This window comes from Typopeltis vanoorti, chromosome 2, assembly GCF_054136105.1.
Source record: "Typopeltis vanoorti isolate ZY-2024b chromosome 2, IOZ_Tvanoo_1.0, whole genome shotgun sequence".
NCBI lineage: Eukaryota > Metazoa > Arthropoda > Arachnida > Uropygi > Thelyphonidae > Typopeltis > Typopeltis vanoorti.
Window position 1 is genome coordinate 104,795,892 of NC_143550.1, and position 27,320 is coordinate 104,823,211.

Sequence of the window (27,320 nt, forward strand, 5' to 3'; positions counted from 1 at the left end):
TGTCCTTTGTGTTTCTACTTTTGTTACATCCAAATGGCACCATGGTATACCATCAATTATTTTCCATGGAAGAAGATAATCTAGTGAACTTCATGTCATGCCAGATCTTCAGTCAGGATCAAATTTCTCTTTGTGGGCTGATTCACACCTGTAGCCTTTCCAAACACAACACATCACATCCACATCCTTTAAAAATTTGTGACTCCTCTTCCATTCAAGACATTACTTTATCACCAGTACAGCTCCAAACACTACATAAATTTCAAGAATAAAGAAAATGGAATGAATCTGAGAAATGAGTTATCTGTTAAGCAGAGTGCCCTCTTAGGTAGATTTTGGTGCACCACTCCAAATTTCAGAACAGTATTCTAAGGTATCCAAAAGAGGGTACTTTGCTTAATGGATAACCCATTTCTTAGCTTCATTCCATTTTCTTTCTTCTTGTAGATGTTGTTTTTTACATCATGCATTTACTACAGGCATGCTAATGAGTGCTGCTCCACTGTCCTGATCACCACTAAATCCCCAAACATGAGCAGCCACTGGTCAACATCCATATGTGGATTAGTTTCAAACTTATCAAACCAACTTCTCATCCTCTTTCATTTCGCATGCCTCTGCTCTTTGGAGCCTTTTCCATATTGTTTTTTCCAAGGACTACAACTTCTGGCTGTTAAAGAAACACATCAGCAGATTCCTTCTTTCTCCCTGCCACTTGCTCCCACACACAACACTTTCGTGTTATGAGTTTTTCAACTTCTTGTAAATGGTGACTGATATTATTAAAACTGCAAACCCACTTCACAGTTTTACTGATGACAATAAAACCGTCATCAGTAAAACTTATTTGATCATCTTATCCTCCCCTCCAATGCACATGCATACGCGATTTAGTTATTACTTGTCACCAAATAATTTTTCAGTTGGACCTGATAATCTCATTAACTTCAATCCTGTTTTACATTTTGCAAAAATCAAATAAGACCTTGTCTTTGATAATATTCATATCTGATAAGAGGAGAATTCTCTTCTGGGATAACTTTTAGTTCTCCAGTCTTTCTTAGCATAAATATATCACATATGTCTCTGCCTCAGTCTCCAAGAGACAAATTTTCTCTTTCATTTCTTTACTTCTGAATAATGTTAACCTTTACATATTGAAAATCTATTTAGCTTAGGAAAATGGGTGGAACAAGTATGATATCCAGTTGGCCACACATGCTGGCAAATTTATTTCTGCTTTGAAAAGTTTGTATTATATGTTGAGATTTGCAATTGATAAGCAAATAAACTTGGATTTCAAGTTTTATTTTGTTCCTTTTTTATCACCAGTTTTCATATTAATGACTTATATACATTATAGTGATATTTATGCATTTATATTTTTAAATAAATAAGCTGCATTTTATAGGAAGTGGAACTGGTGAAGAATATGATTCAGAAAAGAAAGCCAAACAGTCTGATTCAGCCTCATCAGGTGATTCGGATCTTAAAGTAGAAATTAGAACAGCTTCTTCACTATCTAATACTGAGCAAGAGAGGAACTGGGAAACTAATAGTGACACTCGACCACAAGAGGTTCCAGATGCATACAAATACTCGGCAGAATACTATGAAGCAAATTTTCCTCCCAAACCAGTAAGTGGATATTTAAAAAGCATAAGTTTCCTTTTTTACAATTATCTTTTGATAGTATTTACGATTACTACTTTGCTTCTTTTGTTGTCTGTTTTTATCATATGATTGATTTTCTTCCATATGCAATCAATTAAAAATCTCTGCCTGGCATGCTGTAGGTTTTGCTTAATTGTATTCCTTGTGATAAATAACTTCCAAACTACTTTTAGTGTTCTTACTACCTTTGCAGAAATGTTTCAGAAATATTTCTTTAGAGACAACATTGAAACTAGACCTAATTCACATATTTACTAAGTTAACATGTTTCAAATTCAGCTGCTGTGGCTGCATTACAAATTTATTACAAAATCTACAGACAGGCATAGCAGTTGAATTTGAAACATTTTAACTTGGTCAGCATATGAATAACCAAACAAAGCTATTTCAAAATGCATTTGAGAACTAAGGTGTCACTTGATCATGCATTCTTGACCTGGGAGTTTGCCAAATACAGGTAACCCTCGTATAAAGCGGATGTTAGGTTCCATAGAAATGCCGCGATATATAAATCACGTTATGCAAGACTCAGATTGCATAGAAAAAGTAGCGTTACGTTCTGAAATCGCTTTTTTTTTTTTAAATTATATAAACAACAATGACACACTCAACAAAAATATATTTTTATTTAATTCTTGTAATTCATGTAAGTTAAGAAAACATATAAACTATGAAACAAATATATAGTATAAACTTATAAAATTACAAATTGTACGTAAACTTCATTGCACATAATAAAGTGCATATTTTAATCCTCCTCAACTGTCTTCAAAACTAACATTTCATAGATGTTCTTTATTTACAAGTGGCTGGACGTCGTCATCACTTGAAATCTCTTGGACATCATTTGTATAATTTTCATTGCATACTTTGGCAGGTTTAGTTATCAAGAAGTCACTAATAAGACCTTGCTTACCACTATGCTGCAATTTTTATTAAGTTCAGAATATGGAGCTAAACAAATATCAATTGTCTCGTGAATTTTCCAGAATGCTCCATTGAGGGATCATTATCCTGACTTTCTTGCCAAGTCCAATCCTGCTAATTTCTTTAAACTGAATTCTTTAACGGATTCATCACAATCAGAATCTTTGGCAGAACTTTCCCCGCCATTTAGTTTGATGTCATCTATTAATTGTACTAGTTCCTCCTAATTTAAATTCATTTCCCCATCAATTAATTCACTAATTTCGTTTTCAACCATATCACAAAAGCCCTCTATGTGGCCATTACTATAAAAATAATTTTTTTACATAAAAAAAGCATTGCATATTGTATGTAACTCACCAGAAAATAAAGTTCTCAGCTTGAGATTAACACACTTATGATTTTTAATGTGCTTTCCTGGCAGAAAATGAAGACAAATTTCAACAATAAACACTTTATACGTTAAACAGTTAATGTACATGTGTGTGCTAAAGGGTATTTCCCCTAATACAAATTCGCTACTTATCACTACATGCGCGATACAGGCAAACACAAATTTAACGAAGATAAAATTTGATTTTTAAGTCATGCGGTGAAAAAAATATGAAAAGATAAAGGGTTACTACAATTTTATGACCGCATTATAGCCAAACCGCGTTATACGAGGGTTACCTGTATATGGAATTTACAGTTAGGAAATGGCATTAGAAATACGGCAGACTTTGGATGTTATGTCTTGGCATAAGAATCTGCAAGGATATAGTGTCAGATTATATACCCAGGGCCTGGGTATATAATCTGACAGTAAGTACAAAGGCTATGGTGATCATCCTTCTTGCAGAAGGCAAAATCAGATTATGAGAGGAATTATCCAAGCAAGCCACTTGAAATCATAGAGTAATTTTGTTATGTATCAAGTAAATGAAAGAATGACCATGGAAGAATAGCTTGAATGAATGCTGATGAACAGAAGCAGAAGAAATAGTTGGAGATACTGTAGCAACAAGGGAATTGGCTGTCTCTCTGACCAGACTGTTTAATTTAAGTGTCAGTTCTGACAGGTCCAAAGGAAGTGCATGGGGGGAGGTCTGTTATGTAAAGGAGGCTCCATGATAGAGGTAGCAAATTATAGACCAATCGTATCTCAGGAATGGTGCTTAAAGTATTAAGAGAAGTTGATCAAAAGCATAATTCAGAAATAGTTGAGTAGAAATAAAGTACTCTAAGGGGAACAGAACACAGCTTTGTGAAGGGTAGGTGTTATGTTAGTAATTTACTTACTTTCTATAATAAAGCGAAGTCGAGTTTGGAAAAAAAAAAAAAAAAGGAAATAGTTACATAGTGATATTACACGTACAGGCCACCAAATTAGAAACTTTTATTTAATACTGTGTTGAACCTCCTTTAGCCCAAATTACAGTACATATATGGTTTGGCATAGATTCCACATCTACATCAGATTGCATTTACATCTACAACATACCAGGCGTTCACTAGACAGTCCTTTAACTGCTGCAGATTTGACACATGGAAGATGGAAGAGAACTTTGCTCCCAGATCTGTGTTTCTTACATATCCTATGCATTCTCAATAGAGTTCAGATCTTGTCTTCATGGTTGGCAGGGTAGATGGTGGAAGTTGCTGTCATGCTCACTGAACTACTGTTGAATATTTCTTCCACAGACAGTAGCATTGTCATCCATGAAACAACCGCCTCCTGCAGAATAAAAAGAAGTCAACATTGCAGGACGGAATTGATTGGCAACAACGTTCATATATTCCTTGGAGGACACCCAACTTTCCAGCAATATCAGGGGACCTGTTCTGTACCAACAGAACATGCCCAACAGATATTTGCCAACAGAATAATGGCAAATATCTGTTGGATTTCTGCTCAGGACATCGACTGGTTATTACTAACACCATGTTCCAACATAAAAATGTGCACAAATTCACATGGAGAGAAGAGGCTAGGAATAAGAAAAGTCTCATTGACTATGTTATTGTTGATAGTGATATTTTCTCCCTGGTGCAGGACACCAGAGTGTACAGAGGATTTGAAATTGGAAGTGATCACTATTTAGTCTTGAGCAAGATAAAACTGAATTTCATATTGGAAAGAATAACATGTAAGAAAGTTTTAGAGAGAATAAAAGTTGAGCAGCTCTCAGATGTGAACTGTAGACTAAAATACACAAAGATTATTGAAGAAAAAATGAAAGAGTTTGAGAACAGGAATCAAACTTTGGAGATTCAGTGGCAAACTATGAAGAAAACATGGATTGATTCTGCCAGAGAGGCATGTGGTGAGGTTGTCTGTAAGGATAAAAAAATCAGAACTCCCTGGTGGACACAGGAAGTTAAAGAGGCAGTGAAGGAAAAGAAGAAAGCATATCAAAAGTTCCTGTCAAATAAGTCAGCTTGTGCTCTTAGAGAATACAGAGACAAATGCAAGAATGCTAAATACTGTGTAAAACTAGTTAAACAAAAGTCATTGGTGGACTTTGGCAAAAATATAGAAAATAAATATCAAGAAGGTGGCAAAATGATCTGGAGGTTGTTGAAGAAGAAGCTTAGGAATAGATGAAAAAGTGCTGTAAAAGGCGTTAGAGATGATAAAAGTGACATGAAAACAGGAGAAAAAGATATCCTTGAAGTATGGAGTAATTACTTTGAAAAATTGCTAAATGAAACAAGCAGTGACGACAGCACAGTGGTAAAAAACACTGACCAGGCATGCAGGCAGGAATACATATCCATACTTGAAGTAGAAAAAGCCATCAAAGGCTTGAAATGTGGAAAGGCAGCTAGGGTAGATGATATTCAACCAGAAATGCTGAAGTATGGTGGTATAAGAGTCTTACAGTGGCTGCACTGCATAGTTCAGAAAGCCTGGACAGAGGGACGAATTCCTGATGATTGGAGTAGAGCTCTCATAGTACCCATATATAAAAAGGGAAATAAAACTGAATGTGAGAATTAGAGAGGTATTTCCCTACTGAGTGTTCCTGGCAAGATCTATGCAAGTATACTTGAGAAACGGTTGAGAAGAATTGTGATAGAAAAGCTTGTTTAAGAACAAGCTGGATTCAGACCAAACAGAGGCTGTCAGGATCAGATCTTTACTTTACGACAAGTAGTCAAGAAAGCATGGGAATATAACAAAGATCTGTATTTAAGCTTTGTCGATTTGGAAAAGGCATATGACAAGGTGCCAAGAGAGAAGCTATTCAATATGCTGCAGTTATATGGTGTCAATGGGGCATTATATTAAGCAATACTTAGTCTTTATTTGAGTTGTAAGTCAGCAGTTAGAATTGAAGGAAGTACAGGAAGATGGTTTAATGTTAAATCTGGTGTGAGACAAGGATGTATATTATCCCCTCTGTTATTCATTATCTATATGGATCACATTATGAAGGAAAGTGGTATTAAACATGATATCAAAATTGGAGATGTTAATGTCAGATATTTGCTTTATGCGGATGATGTTATACTTCTAGATAAATCCGCTACAAGTCTGCAATATTCTCTGACTAAATTGAATAGCTGTTGTAATAGATATGGTATGAAGATCAGCAATAAAAAGACAAAGACAATGAAAATAGGCAGAATCAATGAAAATGTCAACTGTGTTGAAGAAAAAATGAAAGAGTTTGAGAACAGGAATCAAACTTTGGAGATTCAGTGGCAAACTATGAAGAAAACATGGATTGATTCTGCCAGAGAGGCATGTGGTGAGGTTGTCTGTAAGGATAAAAAAATCAGAACTCCCTGGTGGACACAGGAAGTTAAAGAGGCAGTGAAGGAAAAGAAGAAAGCATATCAAAAGTTCCTGTCAAATAAGTCAGCTTGTGCTCTTAGAGAATACAGAGACAAATGCAAGAATGCTAAATACTGTGTAAAACTAGTTAAACAAAAGTCATTGGTGGACTTTGGCAAAAATATAGAAAATAAATATCAAGAAGGTGGCAAAATGATCTGGAGGTTGTTGAAGAAGAAGCTTAGGAATAGATGAAAAAGTGCTGTAAAAGGCGTTAGAGATGATAAAAGTGACATGAAAACAGGAGAAAAAGATATCCTTGAAGTATGGAGTAATTACTTTGAAAAATTGCTAAATGAAACAAGCAGTGACGACAGCACAGTGGTAAAAAACACTGACCAGGCATGCAGGCAGGAATACATATCCATACTTGAAGTAGAAAAAGCCATCAAAGGCTTGAAATGTGGAAAGGCAGCTAGGGTAGATGATATTCAACCAGAAATGCTGAAGTATGGTGGTATAAGAGTCTTACAGTGGCTGCACTGCATAGTTCAGAAAGCCTGGACAGAGGGACGAATTCCTGATGATTGGAGTAGAGCTCTCATAGTACCCATATATAAAAAGGGAAATAAAACTGAATGTGAGAATTAGAGAGGTATTTCCCTACTGAGTGTTCCTGGCAAGATCTATGCAAGTATACTTGAGAAACAGTTGAGAAGAATTGTGGAAGAAAAGCTTGTTTAAGAACAAGCTGGATTCAGACCAAACAGAGGCTGTCAGGATCAGATCTTTACTTTACGACAAATAGTCAAGAAAGCATGGGAATATAACAAAGATCTGTATTTAAGCTTTGTCGATTTGGAAAAGGCATATGACAAGGTGCCAAGAGAGAAGCTATTCAATATGCTGCAGTTATATGGTGTCAATGGGGCATTATATTAAGCAATACTTAGTCTTTATTTGAGTTGTAAGTCAGCAGTTAGAATTGAAGGAAGTACAGGAAGATGGTTTAATGTTAAATCTGGTGTGAGACAAGGATGTATATTATCCCCTCTGTTATTCATTATCTATATGGATCACATTATGAAGGAAAGTGGTATTAAACATGATATCAAAATTGGAGATGTTAATGTCAGATATTTGCTTTATGCGGATGATGTTATACTTCTAGATAAATCCGCTACAAGTCTGCAATATTCTCTGACTAAATTGAATAGCTGTTGTAATAGATATGGTATGAAGATCAGCAATAAAAAGACAAAGACAATGAAAATAGGCAGAATCAATGAAAATGTCAACTGTGTTGTGAATGGAGAACCTGTGAAATGAGTAAAACATATCAGCTATTTAGGCACGATTTTTACTGAAGATGCTAAATTAAATATAGAAATAGACAACAGAATCAGCAAAGCTGGTATGGCGGGAAGTCAATTGAATAAATTCATGTGGAATAAGAGAGAAATTAGTTGGAACACTAAATTAGCTGTATACAAGACAGTGTTCAAACCAGTTTTAACTTATGGATCTGAGAGCTGGGTCAGAAGTAAAACACTTGACCAAAGACTAGAGACCACAGATATGAGAGTCCTGAGAAAGATTATAGGCGTGAACAGATGGCATCAATGGCAATATCATATTAAAAACGAGGATATTAGGAAAGAACTTGACATTGTCAGCATCCAGGAATGCGTTAGCAGAGCTAATCTCAGGTGGTATGGTCACTTAAACAGAATGGGCGAAGCAAGATTAGCAAAACAAGTGTTCTCTTCCAGGTTGGCAGCAAAACGACCCAGAGGAAGACCAAGATATAGGTGGATTGATACGGTACAAAGTGCCTTAGACGATAGAAATATAAGATCTGATAATGTTGGAGTCTTGACAAGTAACAGACTTATTTGGAGCAAAATTGTAGATAGGAAATTAATAATGATGTAATTTTTTTCATGTAGTGCTATCATATCCTGTACACCCCTTGAGGGTACATGGCAGGAATTTGATAATGATGATGATGAATTTAGAATACTTATACCTCTATAGATTTTAGGGTCATCTCTACTACTTTTTTTAAAGATAAGGATCAGTATTGCTTTTTTTCCATTCTATTGGTGGATTACTTGTTGAATAGATTTTATTTAATAATAATAATGAGTCTTTCTTTGAATCTTATTATGTCTATTATGTCTGTACACAAACCAGGACTATCAGAAACAAAGGGTAGAGTTTGTTGCATTAGTCAATATGTTGGTACCTCAGATTGTAGGCATTAGTGAGACCTGTTGCTTTATATATTTAGGTCTGATACCATCAATTCCTGGGCCTTTGTTTGGTTTGATTTGATGTATTGCATAGAGAAGTTCTGCTTCTGTTATGGTTGGGAACCATAATGTCTATTCTGATTGTGGTACAAGCGGAAGGTCACGTTTTGTGATTGGGGGAATATTTCTGTGCAGTTCTTGGATGGAGTCTGCAAAGTATTGGTTAAAGTCATTTGCTAGTTGTTAGATAGGTTTTGCATCTTTCATGAAGCTGTGTTTTATGGTTTCAATTTATGGTGGTGTTGGGAGCACAATCTAGCATCTAATTGATCAGATGCCAGGTTTGTTTCATGTTGTTTTATGCAGAGGTTAATTTGTCTCTGTAGTAGTTTCATTTTGCATTTCTTATTTGTGTTGTAAGGCGACTCCTTGTTATTTTATATTCAGTTTTTAAAGCTGTGTTATTTGGATATCGCTTTAATTCTTTCCATAGAGCGTCCTTTTTGTGTATTTTTAAGTTTTGTGTTATTCAAGGATTTTGGTTGTTTTTGAATGAATTCTGACTTTCTTTGCAGCTTTCTTATATATTTCCTCTAGTGTGAGTTTAATGTTGTGGTATACGATTTCTGCTGAATCTGATGCCAGGTGTTCCCAGACTGTTTTTCTTATTTAATGGTTGGCTGTTTCTTCGTCTGTTATTGATTTCTGTTGCTTTTCTTCTGTGGGACATTGCATGGGTATTGTCTTAGTGTGCAGGTTTAGAGCAGTGAAGTAATGGTCTGCTACTTTGCACTTTATGACTGATGCAGTGTAACTTTTTGTTGGTGCTCGGACGTTTATATGATCTAGACAGGAAGCAGTGATAGTATTTCTGAATATTTCTTCTCTAGTACATGATGTTATTGTTGGTATTAGATTATATATGGATAACATGTCTAGGTATTGTACAGTGTTGTTCTGGTTTTCGTTTGCAATATTTATGTTTATGTCGCCAATTATTATTAGGTATTCGGTTGAGCATATTTCTTGGCTTGAAAGCCAGCAATTGAGTTTGTGCAAGAATTTTATCATGTTTAAGTGTGGTGGTCTGTAAATAGCATTTAGTATTATGGGATGCTGTCTGTTGATGGTATTAGTGATTTCGAGGCAAAGGGTTTCAGCTCAAACTGATATGCAGTTTCTTTTGCTATTAATTTATGTTCGATAAATATTAATATTCCACCTCCTCTTTTTGTTTGGTGGCATAATTTGGAAAGCAGTCGCTTTGTCATTAGTTATGGATACTTCTGTTAGGATCAATATATCAATAATATCGGTGTAATTCCTCAGATAAGCCTGTAACAATAACCAATGTTTTCGGATGCTTCTGATGTTAATATGCAAGATTGAGAATCCTCTCACTTGTACTGTGTGTTGTTTCCACGCATCAAGCGAGTCGAAAGTAATAATAATAATAATATTTATATAATTCTGAACCTAAATTTTGTATGAATGAGTGGCATGTGATACAGTTCTGCTATTAATTGAATTTAAATATATAATTGAAAAGCTCTTGTAATTGAGAGTGAACACATTTGATAGAGCATATAACTTTATTGAAAATTAGCAAATGAATATTTCATACCAAAATTAGCAAATGAATATTTCATACCAAAATTAACAGTACATCATCAGTGTAGAACAAACAATCAATTCAAAGACAGAATACAAGGCAAATAAAACAGTCAGCATTTAATGACACCCATATCAAAGAGGTAATAAATCATTTCTATAGGGTGAGAATTTCTCAAACTATTTGAAATAGAGAGACAATATTCTGATTTAAATTAGAATGGTGTAACAAGGTCTCTGAACATTCTTTGAAAAGACATTCATATTTAAAACTGCTTCTTTGGAGAAGCTTATCCTCTAGAACAAAGTTCTAGGTGATATTTTGTTATGGAATACCTTAAACCTCAAAAGTCAGGTCTCACATGTAGTAATGAGTTTCACTAATCTTTTTTCTACAGAACTGCCTATCTGTTTAAATTGTGTTACATTCGTAAAGAAAATCTGGTAGATACTATTCTAGTAGCAAGGCTTATACGTTGGTCAGACATAACTGGTAATTAGTTTACGGAATTAAAAACGCATATAAAGTATATTAATTAAAGGTAACTTTAATGAATAACTTCTATATTTTGGCAACGTCACATTGTCATCTTCAGGAACATAAAGATATGGTATGTGCACGCAGGCACTAACACAAAGCAAATGAGGAAGAAAGCAAGAAACTAATATTGTTCCTAAAGTCCTAATGGTGCCCTCTGGCGGGATAATTTGGTAGTCTTGGCAGTTGGGCTGAAGTTCTCATAATGTAAGTCTCCCAAATTTGGGGTAGTTTCATACACCCAAATTTGTTGAGGTTAGGAACGTTTTTTAGAGCTGCTGAAGATGTACTGAAGATCCTGTTATGTAGTGTTTTTATAACCCCATATTGTTGTGAACGGGGGGGGGGGGGACTGCTGGTGAATGTATCTGCCAGTATGGGTGGGTTTTCTGTGAACAGAGAAAAACAAAGATCCATCAAGCTGGCGGGTGATTAAAGTGTCTAGGAAGGGGAGGGTGTTGTTTTCCTCTTTTTCTAAGGTGAACTGGACTCTGGGGTGTTGGTTGTTTAAGTGTGTTAGGAAGGAGTGGAGTGTGTCTGAGCCATGTGGCCAAATAGCAAACACATCATCCACATAACGAAGCCAAATAGTCGGTTTTTGTGGGGCAGAGTTTAAGGCTTTCTCTTCAAATGTCTCCATAAAGAAATTGGCCAAGGGTGGGGAAAGCAGTGAACCCATGGCTATCCCCTCTATCTGTTTGTAGAACTTTCCTTGCCAAACAAAATAGCCTGAGTTCATTGTGAACTGAAATAGGGCTGAGATATCGGGAGGAAACTTGGCTTGGATGAGCTATAGGGTTTCTTTGAGTGGGACATTAGTGAATAGGGATGAGACGTCAAAACTGACCATTATGTGAGTGTGTTCGAGTGCGAGGTTTTCTATACTGGCTTTAAAGTGGGCTGAGTTTTTTATGTGTGATGGTGTGTTGCCAGTGTAGTGTGTGAGCATTTTGGCTAAATGTTTGGCTAATTTATATGTGGGGGAATCAATGCCATCCACTATGGGATGCAATGGCAACTTTAGGAACAATATTAGTTTCTTGCTTTCTTCCTCATTTGTTTTGTGTTAGTGCCTGCGTGCACATACCATATCTTTATGTTCCTGAAGATGGCAATGTGACGTTGCCAAAATATAGAAGTTATTCATTAAAGTTACCTTTAATTAATATACTTTATATGCGTTGTTAATTCCATAAACTAATTACCAGTTATGGTAGATACTAGCTGGACAGAAGTGAAAGTTTCTGTTTTGTAGTTAAAAAGAGATTAGAAATTTTGTTGAATCAAAAATATGCAGGTATTAGGTGAAACTTAATATTCAAGATACACATATGGGCTGTTGATTTAATGTAGAAATGTGGTTAGTTCATTTTTAGAATGAGACCAATGGCTAACACATCATCTACACAGCAGATCCAGAAAGTGGACTGAAGATAAAAGGGGGAAAACAAAGTTTCCTCTTGATGTTTTAAAGCACGGTAAAGCCCACATTCGAATCATTGGGTTCGAATCCCACTGTGGGCATGGATGTTTGTTATTGTCAATGAAAATACTAGTGGTGGTGCTGGGTTGGTGGTAGATGGCGTTGGTGTAGATAATGAAGGTAGTTGTGGTGGAGATGGAGAGTTGTAGAATAGGTGCCCTCCCTCGATGAGCCTTTGGACTCCATGGAGGTGTTAAGTAATAATGATTAGCCAGGAGAAAAAAGAGTTTTGGAACTTCACCTTCACAGCCTTTGTTATATTGTTAGCCAGTATCTATCAGAAACCTGTCTTCATTGGCAGATATAAAAATTCTATGCACATCTCAGAAAATTAAAGTTATGGTAGGAAAATAGACAACTAGATAATATTGCTACAGCTGCTAGGCTTAATTCCATTTTATCTTCACCAGGTAAAGTAGGGAAAAAATCCACCTTACTACACAAATATAGATTCAAAAGCCAGGGGTTATTAATTGCATTTTACTCAGAACTGAAAAATACCCCTTAAATTGAACAAATATGTTCGAAAAAACAGCTGCTAAAAATTTGAGAGAGATGCTGTCTCCAAAATTTTTGGCAGCTACTGTTAGATAATACTGTAAAGGAGCTACATTTCCTACACAGAATGATCTGACAAACCTAACGCCAAGGCTAATAAATCAAGAGTACCTACAGAAACTTCAACAGAAAGCAGATTAATAAAGATACGAGTTAAATTTTCAGCACACAGAAGATATAACTGTATGTAATACCATAATGTATAATAGTGGTTTGTTTACAAAGCCTGTTTACATTACAAAGTAATATGTGTCCATAAGTTCCTGAAGATTCTATGTAATCTGAAAAAAAATATATATATACCAGATTTAATTATAGTGTATTACAATCTTACCATTTTTGTTTTCTGTTTTCTGCTAAATTCTACTAGATGGAAATGTTTTTTCCATCCTCTAAGTAATCTCTTTACTTTTTATTAATTTCATACAAGCCCATCATTAGCTTATGTGTTTCTGTCACACCATCCCTTTCCTGTTGTATTCCTCTGCAGATGATAATTTCATTTCTCTAAAAACCATGTGACCAAATATGCAGACAGTAGTCTAATTATAGATTTGATAATGCAAATTTATGTTACCCTCGTGTCCTATTGTTTGATGGAGAGATAGCTCTGGGAAATCCATTAAAAATATAAAAAGAAGTATCGTGTAAAATCATTTAATTAATACAGTATAGTGTCAATGCAAGTATTACAGTTGATATCTTGGAAACCATCATATGTGTAATACAATAAATAAAGAGAATTCAAATGCAACAATGTATGTACTATGAACAATAAATATCTTTTCATGTGCAAGTACAAGGATGCTAGGTTATGAACTATTACACTATTAGGATCCAATATATATTATTGTTGTTGTTATCAGAGACCTCCAGGGAGTCAAGAATTCATTGAAGGAAGCCATAGATCACCCATATCTTCTCTTTTTATTATTATTATTCAGGCCGCCATAGAGTCAAGAGACTCATCGTGGGAGGACCTTCCTAGGAAACACAAAGCTATCATACCACTCATTCACCGTTTTTGCCTCACCACTCTATCAGGTAATGCATTCCATGGTTCAACCACTCTCCATGAAAAGAAACAACTCCTCACCCTCTTGCTCACAGCCTCCTTTTGTAACTTCCAGGGATGGCGCCTTGTCATCACTCCTTCCCGCTGTTCCACCAAGCAAAAGAACTCCCCAGTGTCAACCCTGTAACTACCTCTCAACAGTTTAAAAGTCTCATTCATATCACTTCTCCTTCTATCTACCAAACTCTGCAATCCACATTCCCTCAGCTGATCGTCATAACTAACATTGTACAGGCCTGAAACCATCTTTGTTATCTGCATCTGTACCCTTTCCACAGTTAATTTATCCCCCCTTCAATCTAGGGACAAAATTTGAGAACAATAATCTACGTGTGGTCTGATTAGGGTCTTATACAATGGAACGATAACTCTTATCTCTGAAGGTTAGCATCCTTCTCAGTATTGCAGCAATCCTCTGGGGTATCTTCACCACCTTTTCACCCTGAATTTCAGTTTTCTATCAATCATCACCCTCAGATCTCTTGTCTCTCCTACTTCCTCCAGTACAGCCCCAGTTTTCAGAGCATACTCTGGAGACTATACATGGCAACATCCACTTGAGGGTTCATCCCAAGTGGGTAATGAAAGTGAGATAGGGATATAAAATAGTCATCAATGTGGAGTTTTACAGCCCTTGTAGTTTTAAATTTTCTTCTAAAATATAACATATATTGTGACATTAATTCCATGACAATAAATAATTCAGCAACAATTATTTTAAATATTTCAGTTAAATTATTTTAAATTATACTGAATTTTTTTCTTAATAAAATGCAAACATTAATTTTTACCAATGATAATATGTGTAATCAGACAATTCACTTTTTTCTGAATGCAAAATTAACACACTGCAACAGAAGAACCTATGTTTGTGGCTGACTTTGATTTGTAAATGTTGCTAAACATACGTAATACTAACCAGAAATGACTAAACTGTCATTTCAATATTCATAACATTTCAGAATGTTGAATTAAACTTGCCAAGAATTATATTCTTATTTAATCCTTTATCCAAGCATAAGCAAACAACATATGCACATGAAGCATCTTAATGGCTAGGCTACTTGTATATAGAGGCTGATGACTTCACATCAATTGCCTTAGTATCACATAATGCTATGCATTATGGGAATGCCACCCCCCCAGATCTGTTTCTACTTTTACTGAGGTCTCATCTGGGAGCAATACCTGGATTAACAGGACACTTTCACTTAGATAAAGGATTAAACAATATAATTTCTTGGCTCTTAAACTCATTCACACTGAATGTACTCACTACTTCAACAGGCAAATTATTCAACTCACTCACTGCTCAGTGAGAGGAAAATCTAGCTCTCATCCCTTTTCTTAATCACACACAAATTAACTTCCATAGATGCCCCTTTGTCCTCTCCTCGACCATATTAGACCTCCCCCACACCTCCCTCTCTCCTATTTACCAGTGTCTGCAGCCCACATACTCCCAATCTGTCCTCATAATCTATGTTCGATAATCCTGATATCATCTTTGTTGGACTTCATTATTATTATTATTATTTCTTGACTTCCAATGGAGTCACAGACCCAAGATCCATTGTGGGTGGTCAGTGCTAGTCAATATGGTCTATTGTAAACTTACTTACTTATTTCTTTACTAGCTACTTCCTTTTGTAACTTCCAGGGGTGACCCCTTGTCTTTGTTCCTTCCTCTCATTCTACCATACAAAAAATCTCCCCAGTGTTAATTCAATAATAACCCTTCAGCAGCTTAACTGTCTTAATCATATCCTCCCTCCCTTTGTCTTTTATCTAACAAACTCTGCAGTCTGCATGCCCTCAGTCTATCCTCATAATCAACATTGTACAGTTCTGATATCATTTCTGTTATCTGTCTGTATCTTTTCCAAGATTATTTCATCCCCTTCAAATCCTGGTGATCATATCTGAGCATGAAATTCAGATGTGGTCAATCATAGCTTTATACAATGGGACCACTACCCTTTTATCTCTCATGGTCAATGTCCTCCTCGGTATTGCAGCATTTCTCTGAGATGTCTTCACAAACTTTTAATATGTCCTCAGAACTTCAAATTTCTACCTATAATCACCCCAAGTTTGCATGCTTTCTCCATCAAATTAGTATGAAACATCCCATCTGTGGATCCCTAATTGCAAAACCTACATTTAATTCCATCAAACAGATATACCCATTCATTTGTTCACTTTTCAACTTATTCAAATCCTCTTGCAGAGCCAAAATATAGCACCAGTGGTGTAGCTAGAGCTTTTGCCGCCTGGGGCAGTCCCTGAGTTTGCTGCCCCTCTCAATACACACCAAAAACACAACAAAAAAGTCAAAATGACGTATAGGGAAATAAATTAAAAACACTATGTTTATTTTTGAAGTAAAACTTTAATTTCAACATTCTAAAATGTTATTTTTCCTGCTTTTCTGTTAGCAAAATCATTGATGACATTGTCGAAGTCTATTTCATAGTAATGTAGGTAATTCTTAATCAATTTTATTTAGAAAAACTTCTCTCACAACTAGCAACACTCACAGCAATTGTGAGGAAAATTAGCTGTAGTATTACAATAGTTGGAACTGAGTTCTCGAGACTGTATTTTAGAATTAACTGCAAAACTTCAAAAAAAGTGCCTCCCCCCCCCCCTCGTGCTATGCCTCTGCATAGCACAATTACTAATAACTCTCCCAAGCTTACATCATCTGCAAACAGCTGAATATTTTCATGTAGTCCCATGACAATATCACTGACATAAAAATTGAACAGTCATGGTCCCAGTATCCATCCCTGTGCAACTTCACTCGTAACCTTTCTACTCCCTGATACTGCTCCTCCATATACAACTCTGATATCTGTCAGAAAGGCAATCCAATCCACTAACCTGATATGCAAATCCATATGTTGCAACTTAAAAACCAAATTCTTATGTAGCATAATGTCAAATGCTTTTGCAAAATCCAAAAAAATGACAGTGTATGCCTTACCCTCATCCACTGCTCTTGGTAACCAGAGGTAAAAGGTAACCAGATTACTAAGAGTGCCCTTTAATAAATCCATGCTGGCTTGTATAAATAATATTGCCCTCATCTACCCAATTCGGTATACAAGTTCTTACCAATTTCTCCAAAATTGGTATTTTCTGAAGGGTAATTACCCTTCCCATAATGCATAGCATTATATATGTCCATAAGGATATGTGCTTTGCATTATGGGATACTAAGGCAAGTGATGTGACATCATTAGCTTCTTTATATGAGTTGCCCCAGTTGTGAAAATAGTTCAGGCGCAAACTTGTTTGCTTACACTTGGATAAAGGATTAAACCAAGATTATAATTTCTTAGTATCTTTAATTTATAGTATAACCAAGTGGAAAAACTTACATCACCTGAGACAGCATAATTCTTATCATGAGTAACACTCCACCATCACTTTTACCATCTCTATCCTGTCAAAATATGCTATACCCTCCAATTTACCCTCCAAAACAACCTGTTAGAACATCCTCCTAAGTTAACTGAGTTTTACTTGGTTAACTGAGAAGGATAACTGACTTAATCAGGCTGCAATACTGAGGAAGACATTGTCCACAAGAGATAAAAGAGTGGTAGTCCCATTGTATAAAGCTTTGATCGACCACATCTGGATTTCTGTACTCAGATCTGATCACCAAGATTTGAAGGGGATGAAGTAACCTTGGAGAAGGTGCAGAGATGGATAACAAATAATATCAGGACTGTACAACACTGATCAAGAGGATTGCTGAGAGCATGCAGACTGAAAAGTTTTGGTAGACAGAAGGCAAAGGGGGACATGATCAAGGCATTTAAGCTGTTGAAGGGTTATTATTGTATTAACACTGAGATTTTTCATATGGTAGAATGAGAGAAAGGAGCAAGGAAAAGGTCCATCCCTGGAAGTCTCAAAAGGAAGTAGTGAGCAAAAGGGGTAAGAAGTAAGTTTTTTGCGTGGTTAGTGGTAGGAGGTTAACTGACTGACTCAATCTCTCAAACAATCTTTGGAGAGACTGAGTCGGTCAATCCCAAAAACTCATTCCCTTTATTCCTAATGCTCCTAGAATTTGTATACAGAAAAACCAGTGCACTATCAATATTTATAGCTATTATTACTACCTGCATACTCTACCTGACTCTGCAATATAGTGCACATCCTTTCATTGTCCAACTACTGTCTCCATGTGAGGCCATCCCTGCTACATTCCACTCTTGTAATTCTAGTTTCCCTGCTCTGACACACTCACTTGTCCAGAAAACAACAGTTCCTTCAAATGCTTGCTTTCAAATGTAATCCATCTCTTGTATACAACTATCTTCTATCCTCAAAATATACTTCCTGTATCTACATATTCCTAGTTGTAAGGATGATGCAACATTTACATTTCATTTGGAAAGAGATCTGGGTTTGAATCATGTCTGTACATGAAGGTTCCTTACATCACTGGATGTAATGCTAGATGGGATGCAACTAAAGATGAATTAACTATTCTCATATGGAGGTGACAATGTTTTTCCATAAAACATTGTCACATTGTCTGTTTCTATAAAACAGCAAAACCGGCAGAAAATACATGCCATTAACAAACATAATCTGATTGTAGCCCTAGTTATTATAACTATAATACCATATATATAGACAATTTTTTTTTATCATTATTTGATTGTACCTGATTTAGTTTGCAACTAAAGCCCAAGCTTCTCCCTCTCTCTCTCTAAATGGTTACTCTATATGATGTGCATTCTTTGAATTATTACATTTCTCATTTTTGTATAATTCAAAATGATATTGTAAAGAATTTCTTAATTAATATAAAATTATCTTTGAGAAATGCTGCAGTTCTAAAATTTATATTTTCTTGAAGATTTAATATCTTTAATAAAAATATTAATGAACACATTATTTTTTTTTTGATTTTTTTATGGAATTTATTATTTTTTCTCCTTTATCAGCTTATCTTAACATGTTACTCTTTATGTAATATAATACTTTTAAAAACATTTTAATGCATGTTTATGGGTAAATGCCTTAAATACATTATTCTAAAATTTCTTAAATTTCTTATCCTAAAGTAACATTTGCTTTAATACTTTGTTCTGATAAATTTCCTGATGTAGATTTTAACTTTCCCAAATGAAAGTTTTAACTTTATTAAGCCATAAGCATTTGCCCTGTTCTCTGCATGTATTTCTCAGATGTAAGACTTTCAATTCAATAGGATTCAAACATACATTTCCACCATACCTCTTATGTCATTTGACCTCAGACTTACATGGAGAGCTCTGGATGGTGTAATAGACCCCCAGCCACCTGTACTCCGTACGTCTGAGGGAAACCTGCAGAGAACAGGTTGAAACACTGTGGGTAAGCTATGGTGGTAAGGTTATTACTTGCAACCATTTAGCCTCCTTTCTTATAATGTGAATGTGCTGCATTATGCACTTTAGCAAAAGCTTGGTCACATTAATGTCATGTCTGGTAAATATTAAAAAAGCATTTTTACTTTTCTTTTTTTTTTTTTTTTTTGCCAGTTTTTATGTTAATCTGCTATGTGGCCAGTAGAAAAATTTAGTTTTTTTTTATCTGCCTGTTTTGTTTAATGTCTTTGCTTGAACTTTACAGATAATCTTTTTTTAGATTCATAGATTTTTTATTCACTTTCATATTTTTATATAAATCTTTAAAATTATTCTGAATATTTATATTTTATAAGTGTGCTCATTTATGTCATTTTTCTCATACATATGATATTTAAAGACTATTGCTTAAAAAGTGTCTTGTTATCTTAAATTAAATAGCTCATTTTCTAATTTATGTTCTTATAGTACTTATAAAGTTTAAAAAAAAAAAAAACTAATACAGAATAACATACCTTATACTATTTCATTGATGTAAAACTTAATGAATGCACCAGTAGTACAATTAATTCATTCAAAATTGTTTTCCAGTTATACCTTACAAATTTAAATGTTTTCAAATTTATATCTCACTTAGCCTTAAATACTTGTCACGTGAGCATAAAGGTTTACATTTATTTTCATTATCATAAAAATGCATGACTGTTTGCAGCAGTGTGCATATTCTACTGACATGCATGTGTCATAAGCCTAGCTGGAATGAACAAAATGTTACAGGTTATCTGCATATGTATCAGTTTTTTTTTTTTTTTCCAGCATGAACAAAAAGAAATTTTAGATTGTTGCTAAACTTGTATAAGCATGAATTCTTTTGCAGAATGATTTGAAACTTGAAAACATTCAATATAAACATTTTATCGACAATTAATATAGCATGTTAATGTAAATAAACGCGTTCACTCTTCTATAAATTTATTCCGGAATAGGAATTTACATTATCAGTTAACGTTACAATTTTTTACTAAACATTTCTATATAACTAATATTTTTAATTTTTTTTATAAACAATGTTTTTAGCAATAAACAGCTTCAAGCTGACTAACAATGACATTAATATTAATTCCATAAGCATGCATGTAAGCACAAACATTCATTTCCTTCACATGCATGTATTCATGCATCTACATTCCTCTTATTTTCAAATAATGAAAGAATTTTTCACACAAATAGCAAAAGATATATTTTGAGTGCAACACGTGTTGACCCATGTCATGTATAAATATCATCGTATTTCATTACATAGCAACTGTTATTTTTATTATCATTATTTTTGTTTGATATTATTTTCAGACACTGATTATTTCACATAAAGAGTTTGTCTGTAACATTTCATAATAACACTCATTTTCATCTCTGCTGCTTCTAATTTTTTTCATACTTTTTCTTGTGCATTTTGCATAGGATTTTAATATTATTTTAATTATACTTTACTGCTTGATTATGCTTTTCTGCTTGAATTATTGTTATGCCTGATATGCCTTAAAACTTACTGCACACTACTTACTTCCATGTTTATAAAATTATTATATGAATTTTTTTCCTCCACTTTTATAGGAAACTCAAAACAACAATGGCTACATCCCATATGTTGACTACTCCCGGGACTATAATCCATCTCCCGTCCACCTAAACACTAGTCGGGACAGTGGTCTACATAGTAGTCCACCACAGTCTTTCACAGACTTGGGACACTCGTTAGATCCTCGTTATCGAGCTGGTTATGCTAATCCTTACCTACAGACTACTCAGTCTCATCTTCCGCCACCCCACACAAATTATTTATCGCGAGGAAGAAGTCATACTCCAAGTCCTACTCCTCCTGCATCAAGTTTGCCACAGAACCGTTATATTACAGTCCAACAGTCCCAATCACATCTGAAGCCAGGGACATTAGCTACTCATGTGTGACAGATACAATATATAGATTATTAACTATTTACCCTAGCTGCTCAGTGGTGTGCCTCAAGTTAGCTGTGAACAACTATGAGCTATACTTGGAGTTCCTGAGTTATACAAAAGTTTGCTGACGGGGCTTCCAGAAAATGGCCAACATTATGAAGATAAATGATCAGCTTCCACACAGGATTAACTGTGTGCGCATGTGGTGAGTCAAGACAGGTGTGCATGTTGAGATTAAAATTCTTGTTAGCAAAACTAGCAAAAGTGTGAAGTTACAGTCATTTGCAAGAAAGCATTCAAAAAGTGGAATTCTGAGTATTCCACTATAGCTTCAAAGTTTTCGAACCAAATCTGTGGACTGGACTTACAGATAGAAACAAAATCTATCTGAGATCAACAGGGTTAACATTTTCATATTTTCAACTATGCAATAAAAGTTGTAGTGAACAAATCAATGCATTTAATTAGACAATGTTGGTGTGCAGGTGTGCCTAACCAGCCACTTCAGTAACCAAAGACTGGGAAGTAATAGAAGAGTAAAAAGGAAGGAAGAGGAGATGAATGTGTACATGATGTTGCTTCTGTGTTACTGCCCTTGTATCCCTCCCTGTGACTCTTTTGTACAGCTTGATTCTCAAAATCCAGCCTGCCATCATCCTACTTGGAGCCATTGTTCCAGAAAATGTATTAAAGTATATGTAATAAAATGGCTTGGTAAATTTTTGTACTAGGCCTAAAACTATTGACTGTAAACAGATACCATCCCTTTGTTACAAGGTGCTTTACTCCCATATTCTACCTGTTGCCTTTGCCACCATTTTGTACAGATTGTTATATTACAATCCAGTCCTGAGGCCTTAGTTAGCCATCCTGTAAGTGCTCATACATCAGTGGATCAATGACCAGGTTATCATACTCAGGTTATTATTGATGCTCGGTGGTCACTGATGTCACTTGTAAAAAACAAAACAAAACAAAAAAATACAAAAAAAAAAAAGAAAAGAAAAAATACATCTTGGTATTGTTGCCAAGTTTTGTTTGCATTCCAGTCTTCTTAGCTATTATATTGTCATCCATTTAGCTTGCTTTGTAGCTATACTTTATTTTGTACTTAATTGTTTTGCAGCTTATGAATGTTCCGTGTTAGATCATCAACAACACGAGTACTATGACTGTTCATTGTCTGACCACGAAGTCAGGTGTGGTGCATTTGGTTACCTTGTAAATATGTATAAACTTGTTGATGCCAAGAATGGTGGTCCTCTTATTAGTATTTATGACGTTGATCTTTAAGAATTGCCAGCATGGCTGCCTTATATTTTTCACTGTGGATAATCTAGGCAATAAAGTTTCATGGCAAAACAAATACAATGTTTTTGTCTTGATTATGTTGTGGTGTGTTTCTTTAAATTATAAACATGTACAAAATAAAAATTGGAGTGTCTTTATGAATACAGTAGTAAGTGATCCTTACTATTATTATTATTATTATTCCTGATACCTCCAAGGAGTCCGAAGACTCATCGCGGGAGGACACCTACAACTGTCTCTACACCTAACCTCTACTACAAATCATCTCCATCAACGCCATCTACCGCCCACCTCCAACACCACCACAACTAGTAATTTTTGTCTGTAAATTGCGTGTGTTCTGAAGGGCCGATTTGTATGTATGCGGGATGAAAAACCCGAGTTTCCGGGAGAAAAAAACCTGCTACGGAGGTAGCAGGGTTTTTTCTCCCGGAAACTCGGGTTTTTTGGGTACTAATTTAGGCAAATATCTGCAGGGTATTTAGAACACTTTTGTGTTCTAAATACTTATTGCATATGGCACTTACTGCATATACTGTATCTTTAAGTATCAGCTTCATGAATGCAGCTAGTATCCTTGAAGGTTTAAGTTTATTATTTAAGATACATTGATTAATATTTATAAAATTATTTAAAAAAGAAACCTATTACTTATATAAAAAGATATTATTATTATTATTATTATTATTATTATTATTTGACACCTCCAGGGAGTCCAAGGACTCATCGAGGGAGAGTGTACCAACAGTACCGAACGATTGGTCCCCTTCCAGCTACTAACCGCGCTCAAACTTACTTAACTGAGCCATTAGTAGCAGAGGCTCTACCAATCGACCAACCTTTGACTTTATTGATAAATTTTTGTATATTGTTTCACGAGCATTCACAGTACAGTCTAGCCAGAACAACAGCAACAGTGTAATTGAAGGGAACAACAAATGCAGATGTGGCAGTAGAGTAGCATGAAGTGGAATGGGATCTGTTGCCAGATGGAAAGAATATTGACAATGCATGGGAAGCATTTAAACAATACTTCTTATTAAGTAAGAGATTCTTAAGAAAAGGACAATGTGGAAGGAATACCGTTTGCATAAGGATGACGTCCATTATGAATGTTATAAGCAGGCTAGAATAGTCGCAACTGTTGTACGGAAAGCAAAGTCTGATTATGAAAAGAAACTGGCTCTGCGTGCTCAAGACAACCCACAAGAATTCTATCGATATGCTGCAAGTAAAAGAAAGCATGAATATGAAAGAATAACTCTTCTAAATCCAGATGGCATGAGGGTTGCAGATGTAGAAGAGGTTGTTCAGTTAATGAGTGCCCATTTCGTTAAAAGCTATCAACCTGGTGAACGAAACATTGAGCTCACTGTTACCTCTACACTAGATGAAGAAATGCAGGTGTGTGTGAGGCCAAGGTATTAGAGCTGTTGCACAAACTGAATAAGAATTCGGCAAATAGGCACATGCGCTGATGGAATATCAGCACGTGTGCTAAAAGAGTGTTCAGCTGAACTGGCCATTCATTTGACTAGGATGTTTAATATGAGTCTCAGAACAGGGAAGATTCCATAGGAATGGAAGGAATGTATGGCAATTCCATTGCAAAGACCGAATGTATCCAATTATCGACCAATTAGTATCTCAGGAGTGGTGGTGAAGATTTTGGAAAAATTGGTTAGGGCCAGCATTCAGAAATGGGTTGACAGTGAATCTCTACTTTGCAATGAACAACATGAGTTTACTGAGGGAAGGTCACATTTTAGCAACTTGCTCACATTCTATAACAATGTTACTATTGAATTAGACAAGGGGAATGGATACACCATGATACTTTTGGATTTTGCTAAGGCTTTTTGACAGAATACAGCATGGCAGACTGCTGCATAATTGCCACCATCTCTTTACATTTTTCTTTCACAAAGTTCTTTCCTTGAGGGCCCTACAGGGCACACTGGTGGCATGGCGTTGCCACCAGAGAATGACTACATTGATAACTAGAACAGGCATAAGGTAAAACACTTGTAAAGGCTTAGGCCTATATCAAGTCTGGATGTAATGTAAGGGTAGTACTGCCCCCCATAACCAGTACAAAGATTAATGAAATAAATAAATAAATAAATAAAAAATAACAAGTGGTGTACCACAAGGATCAGTGCTTGGTCCACTGTTATTCAATCTGTACATTAATGATATTGGGAAGGATTTGACAAGCAACATACAGTTATTTGCTGAAGATGGTGATGCAAAAATAGGTAGGGTAATCAGGAATGCTGCTGATATGCAGTTTTTGCAGAACGATTTGAATATGCTGGAATTGAGGGCATGGGAAAATGGGTGTCACTTCAATGTCAGTAAATGTAAAGTCATTCACTTCGGCATGATTAGATATCCAATGTCATATTATATTGGTGGGATTATGATAGAAGAAACTGTTGAGGCTAGGGATCTTGGTGTGTTAGTAGATAGGATGTTGAAGTTTAGGGGTCATGTGGCAAAGATTGCAAATACAACTCAAAAGATAATTGCAATGCTCAAACGAATGTTCACATGTGAACATTCGTTTGAGCATGTGAACGAATGTTCACATGTAAAGATAAGGATGTTATTTTGCCTCTTTACAAGTCCTTGATGAGACCTCACTTGGACTATTGGGCGCAGGTCTGGTTTCCGTTGTGATTCTGATATTATTATTATTATTATTATTATTATTAAACAAGACCTCATGGAGTCAAAGACTCATCTAGGAGGTCCTTTTATCTCACACACATCACATCATACCGGGTCTTAAACACATTCAAACTCCTTGCAGACACCACACTCTCAGGCAATGCATTCCAATCATTCAACTCTGCACGAAAAAAACCTGCCTCTCACTCCCCTACTCACACCCTCTTTATACAGTTTCCAGGGATGACCTCTGGTTCTCCCCTGATCTCCCACTATTCTCTGTAGAACTTCTCCACCATTGATTCTATAACAACCCCTTACCAACTTGTAGGTCTCTATCATATCTCCCCTCTTCCTTCTCTCCACTAGACTCTGCAAATTACATCTTTTCAATCTTTCCTCATACTCGACATTCCAGAGGTCAGAAACTACCTTAGTCAGTCGCCTTTGGACATATACCGAAGAGAGTACAAAGGAGAGTGTTAAAAATGATATCAGGATTGTGGAATACTGATTATGAGGACAAATTGAGAATTTGTAGCCTCCAGACACTAGCAATCAAGATTAAGAGAGGTGACATGATTGAGACTTACAAACTTCTTAAAGGGTCATACAGGATTTCAATTGATGGAATTTTTCAATTTATGGAGAATGGGGAAAGGACGAGAGGGCATCCTTGGAAGCTGAGAATAAAGGCCACCAAGAAGGGTGTGAGGGCTAGATTTTTCTCTCAGAGGGTGGTGCGTCATTGGAATGGATTGCTATTGAATGTTGTCAGTGCAAGTAAATTAAAAAAAATATATATATATAACTAAATACATAAATAATTAAAATAATTTTTATACATAAGTATAATAATATACAGATGATTAAAAAAGTTACAGTGAAACTACATCAAACACATTTCTACAATCCACTTATCTTAAAGGTTTTCTCATGTTAGGGTTCTGACATCATGTTCTGGATTCTGTATAGGTTGAAGATGAGTCCTCCAGATTCTTGGAATTACTAATCCATCATTCTTATTGAGATTAGGATGATGTTTCAGCATATCACAAGCTTCCTTGAATTTTCTTTCAAACCAGATTTTGGAGCTTTTCCAGTTGATTCTGTGACATGTTTGAAGTGCATGGTCTGACAGGCTTGTTTTACCATTGGGAAGAAATTTAATGTGGAATTTGTGTTCATCTTTTCTTGTTGGAAAGGTGCATCCTGTTTCCCCTGTGTAGGATAGGATAGGCACCAAAGAAGGAATTTGAAATTATTAGCCAAATGTTCATAAAAAATAGCTACAACAACAACAACAAAAAAGTTCATAAGCTCCTCCACAATATTACCATGAAAAGCAAAAAAAGATTACAAGAATGTCATAACCATCTTCTTCTTCTCTTCGTCTAAGACATTGTGAGTCTTCCCTTGAGCAGGATCTTCCAGTCTTCTCTATTCCTTGCTGTTCGAGAAAGTTCCTTATAAGTTCTGCATCCCAAATGTTCATTATTAATTTTAGCCAGGTAATTCTTGGTCTTTCAGGTCTTCTTTTTTCAGTTGAAAAAGTATTGATTAGGACGTTAGGTAGTCTGTCTGCATCCATGCGTACAGTGTGGCCAAACCATCTCAATTGTTGTTTTCTAATTTTTTTCTATTATTGTCTTTTTATACAATAATTCTTGTCTGACTGTGCTATTTGTTTTCTTTTCTATCCATCTTGTTCTGTTTATTTTTCTTAAGCACTTCATTTCAAATGCCAGCAGTTTTTTCTCCTCTCTTTTCTTAATTGTTCATGCTTCTGCTCCATAGGTAACTGTTTGTATAATTATTGATTCATATGATTTGAATTTGGCTTGCTTAGATATCTTGTTTGTTTTCCAGATTTTTTGTAATTTTCCAATGATAGTCCATCCTATTGCTATTCTGTGTTGTTTTGAGTTCATCTATTGTTTCTGTTAGTTTTGATCCAAGATATGTGAAGTTGTCTACTTGTTATATTTGTTCTCCATTTAGGGTGGCTGAGATGGTAGTTTTGTTCCACCCTATTTTCATCACTTTTGTCTTTTGTATATTTATTGTCATGTCATATGTTTTACAGGTATTTAGCTTGTTTATCAACCTTTGTAGTTC

The 27,320-nt window shown here is 35.4% G+C and overlaps 1 protein-coding gene across 5 annotated transcripts in view; it reads left to right on the forward strand.

Annotated features, from left to right (window-relative positions):
• LOC150109305 (irregular chiasm C-roughest protein-like) overlaps nt 1–22,572 on the forward strand; it is a 641,937-nt gene extending 619,365 nt beyond the window's left edge. For all 5 annotated transcript variants that reach the window (XM_090407227.1, XM_090407244.1, XM_090407237.1 and 2 more), the window contains 2 exons: nt 1,412–1,638; nt 20,874–22,572. In XM_090407227.1, the coding sequence (XP_090263353.1) occupies nt 1,412–1,638; nt 20,874–21,227 (581 nt within the window). In that variant the 3' untranslated portion in view covers nt 21,228–22,572. The remainder of the gene's footprint in view (nt 1–1,411; nt 1,639–20,873) is intronic.
• The last annotated feature ends 4,748 nt before the right edge of the window (nt 22,573–27,320 follow it).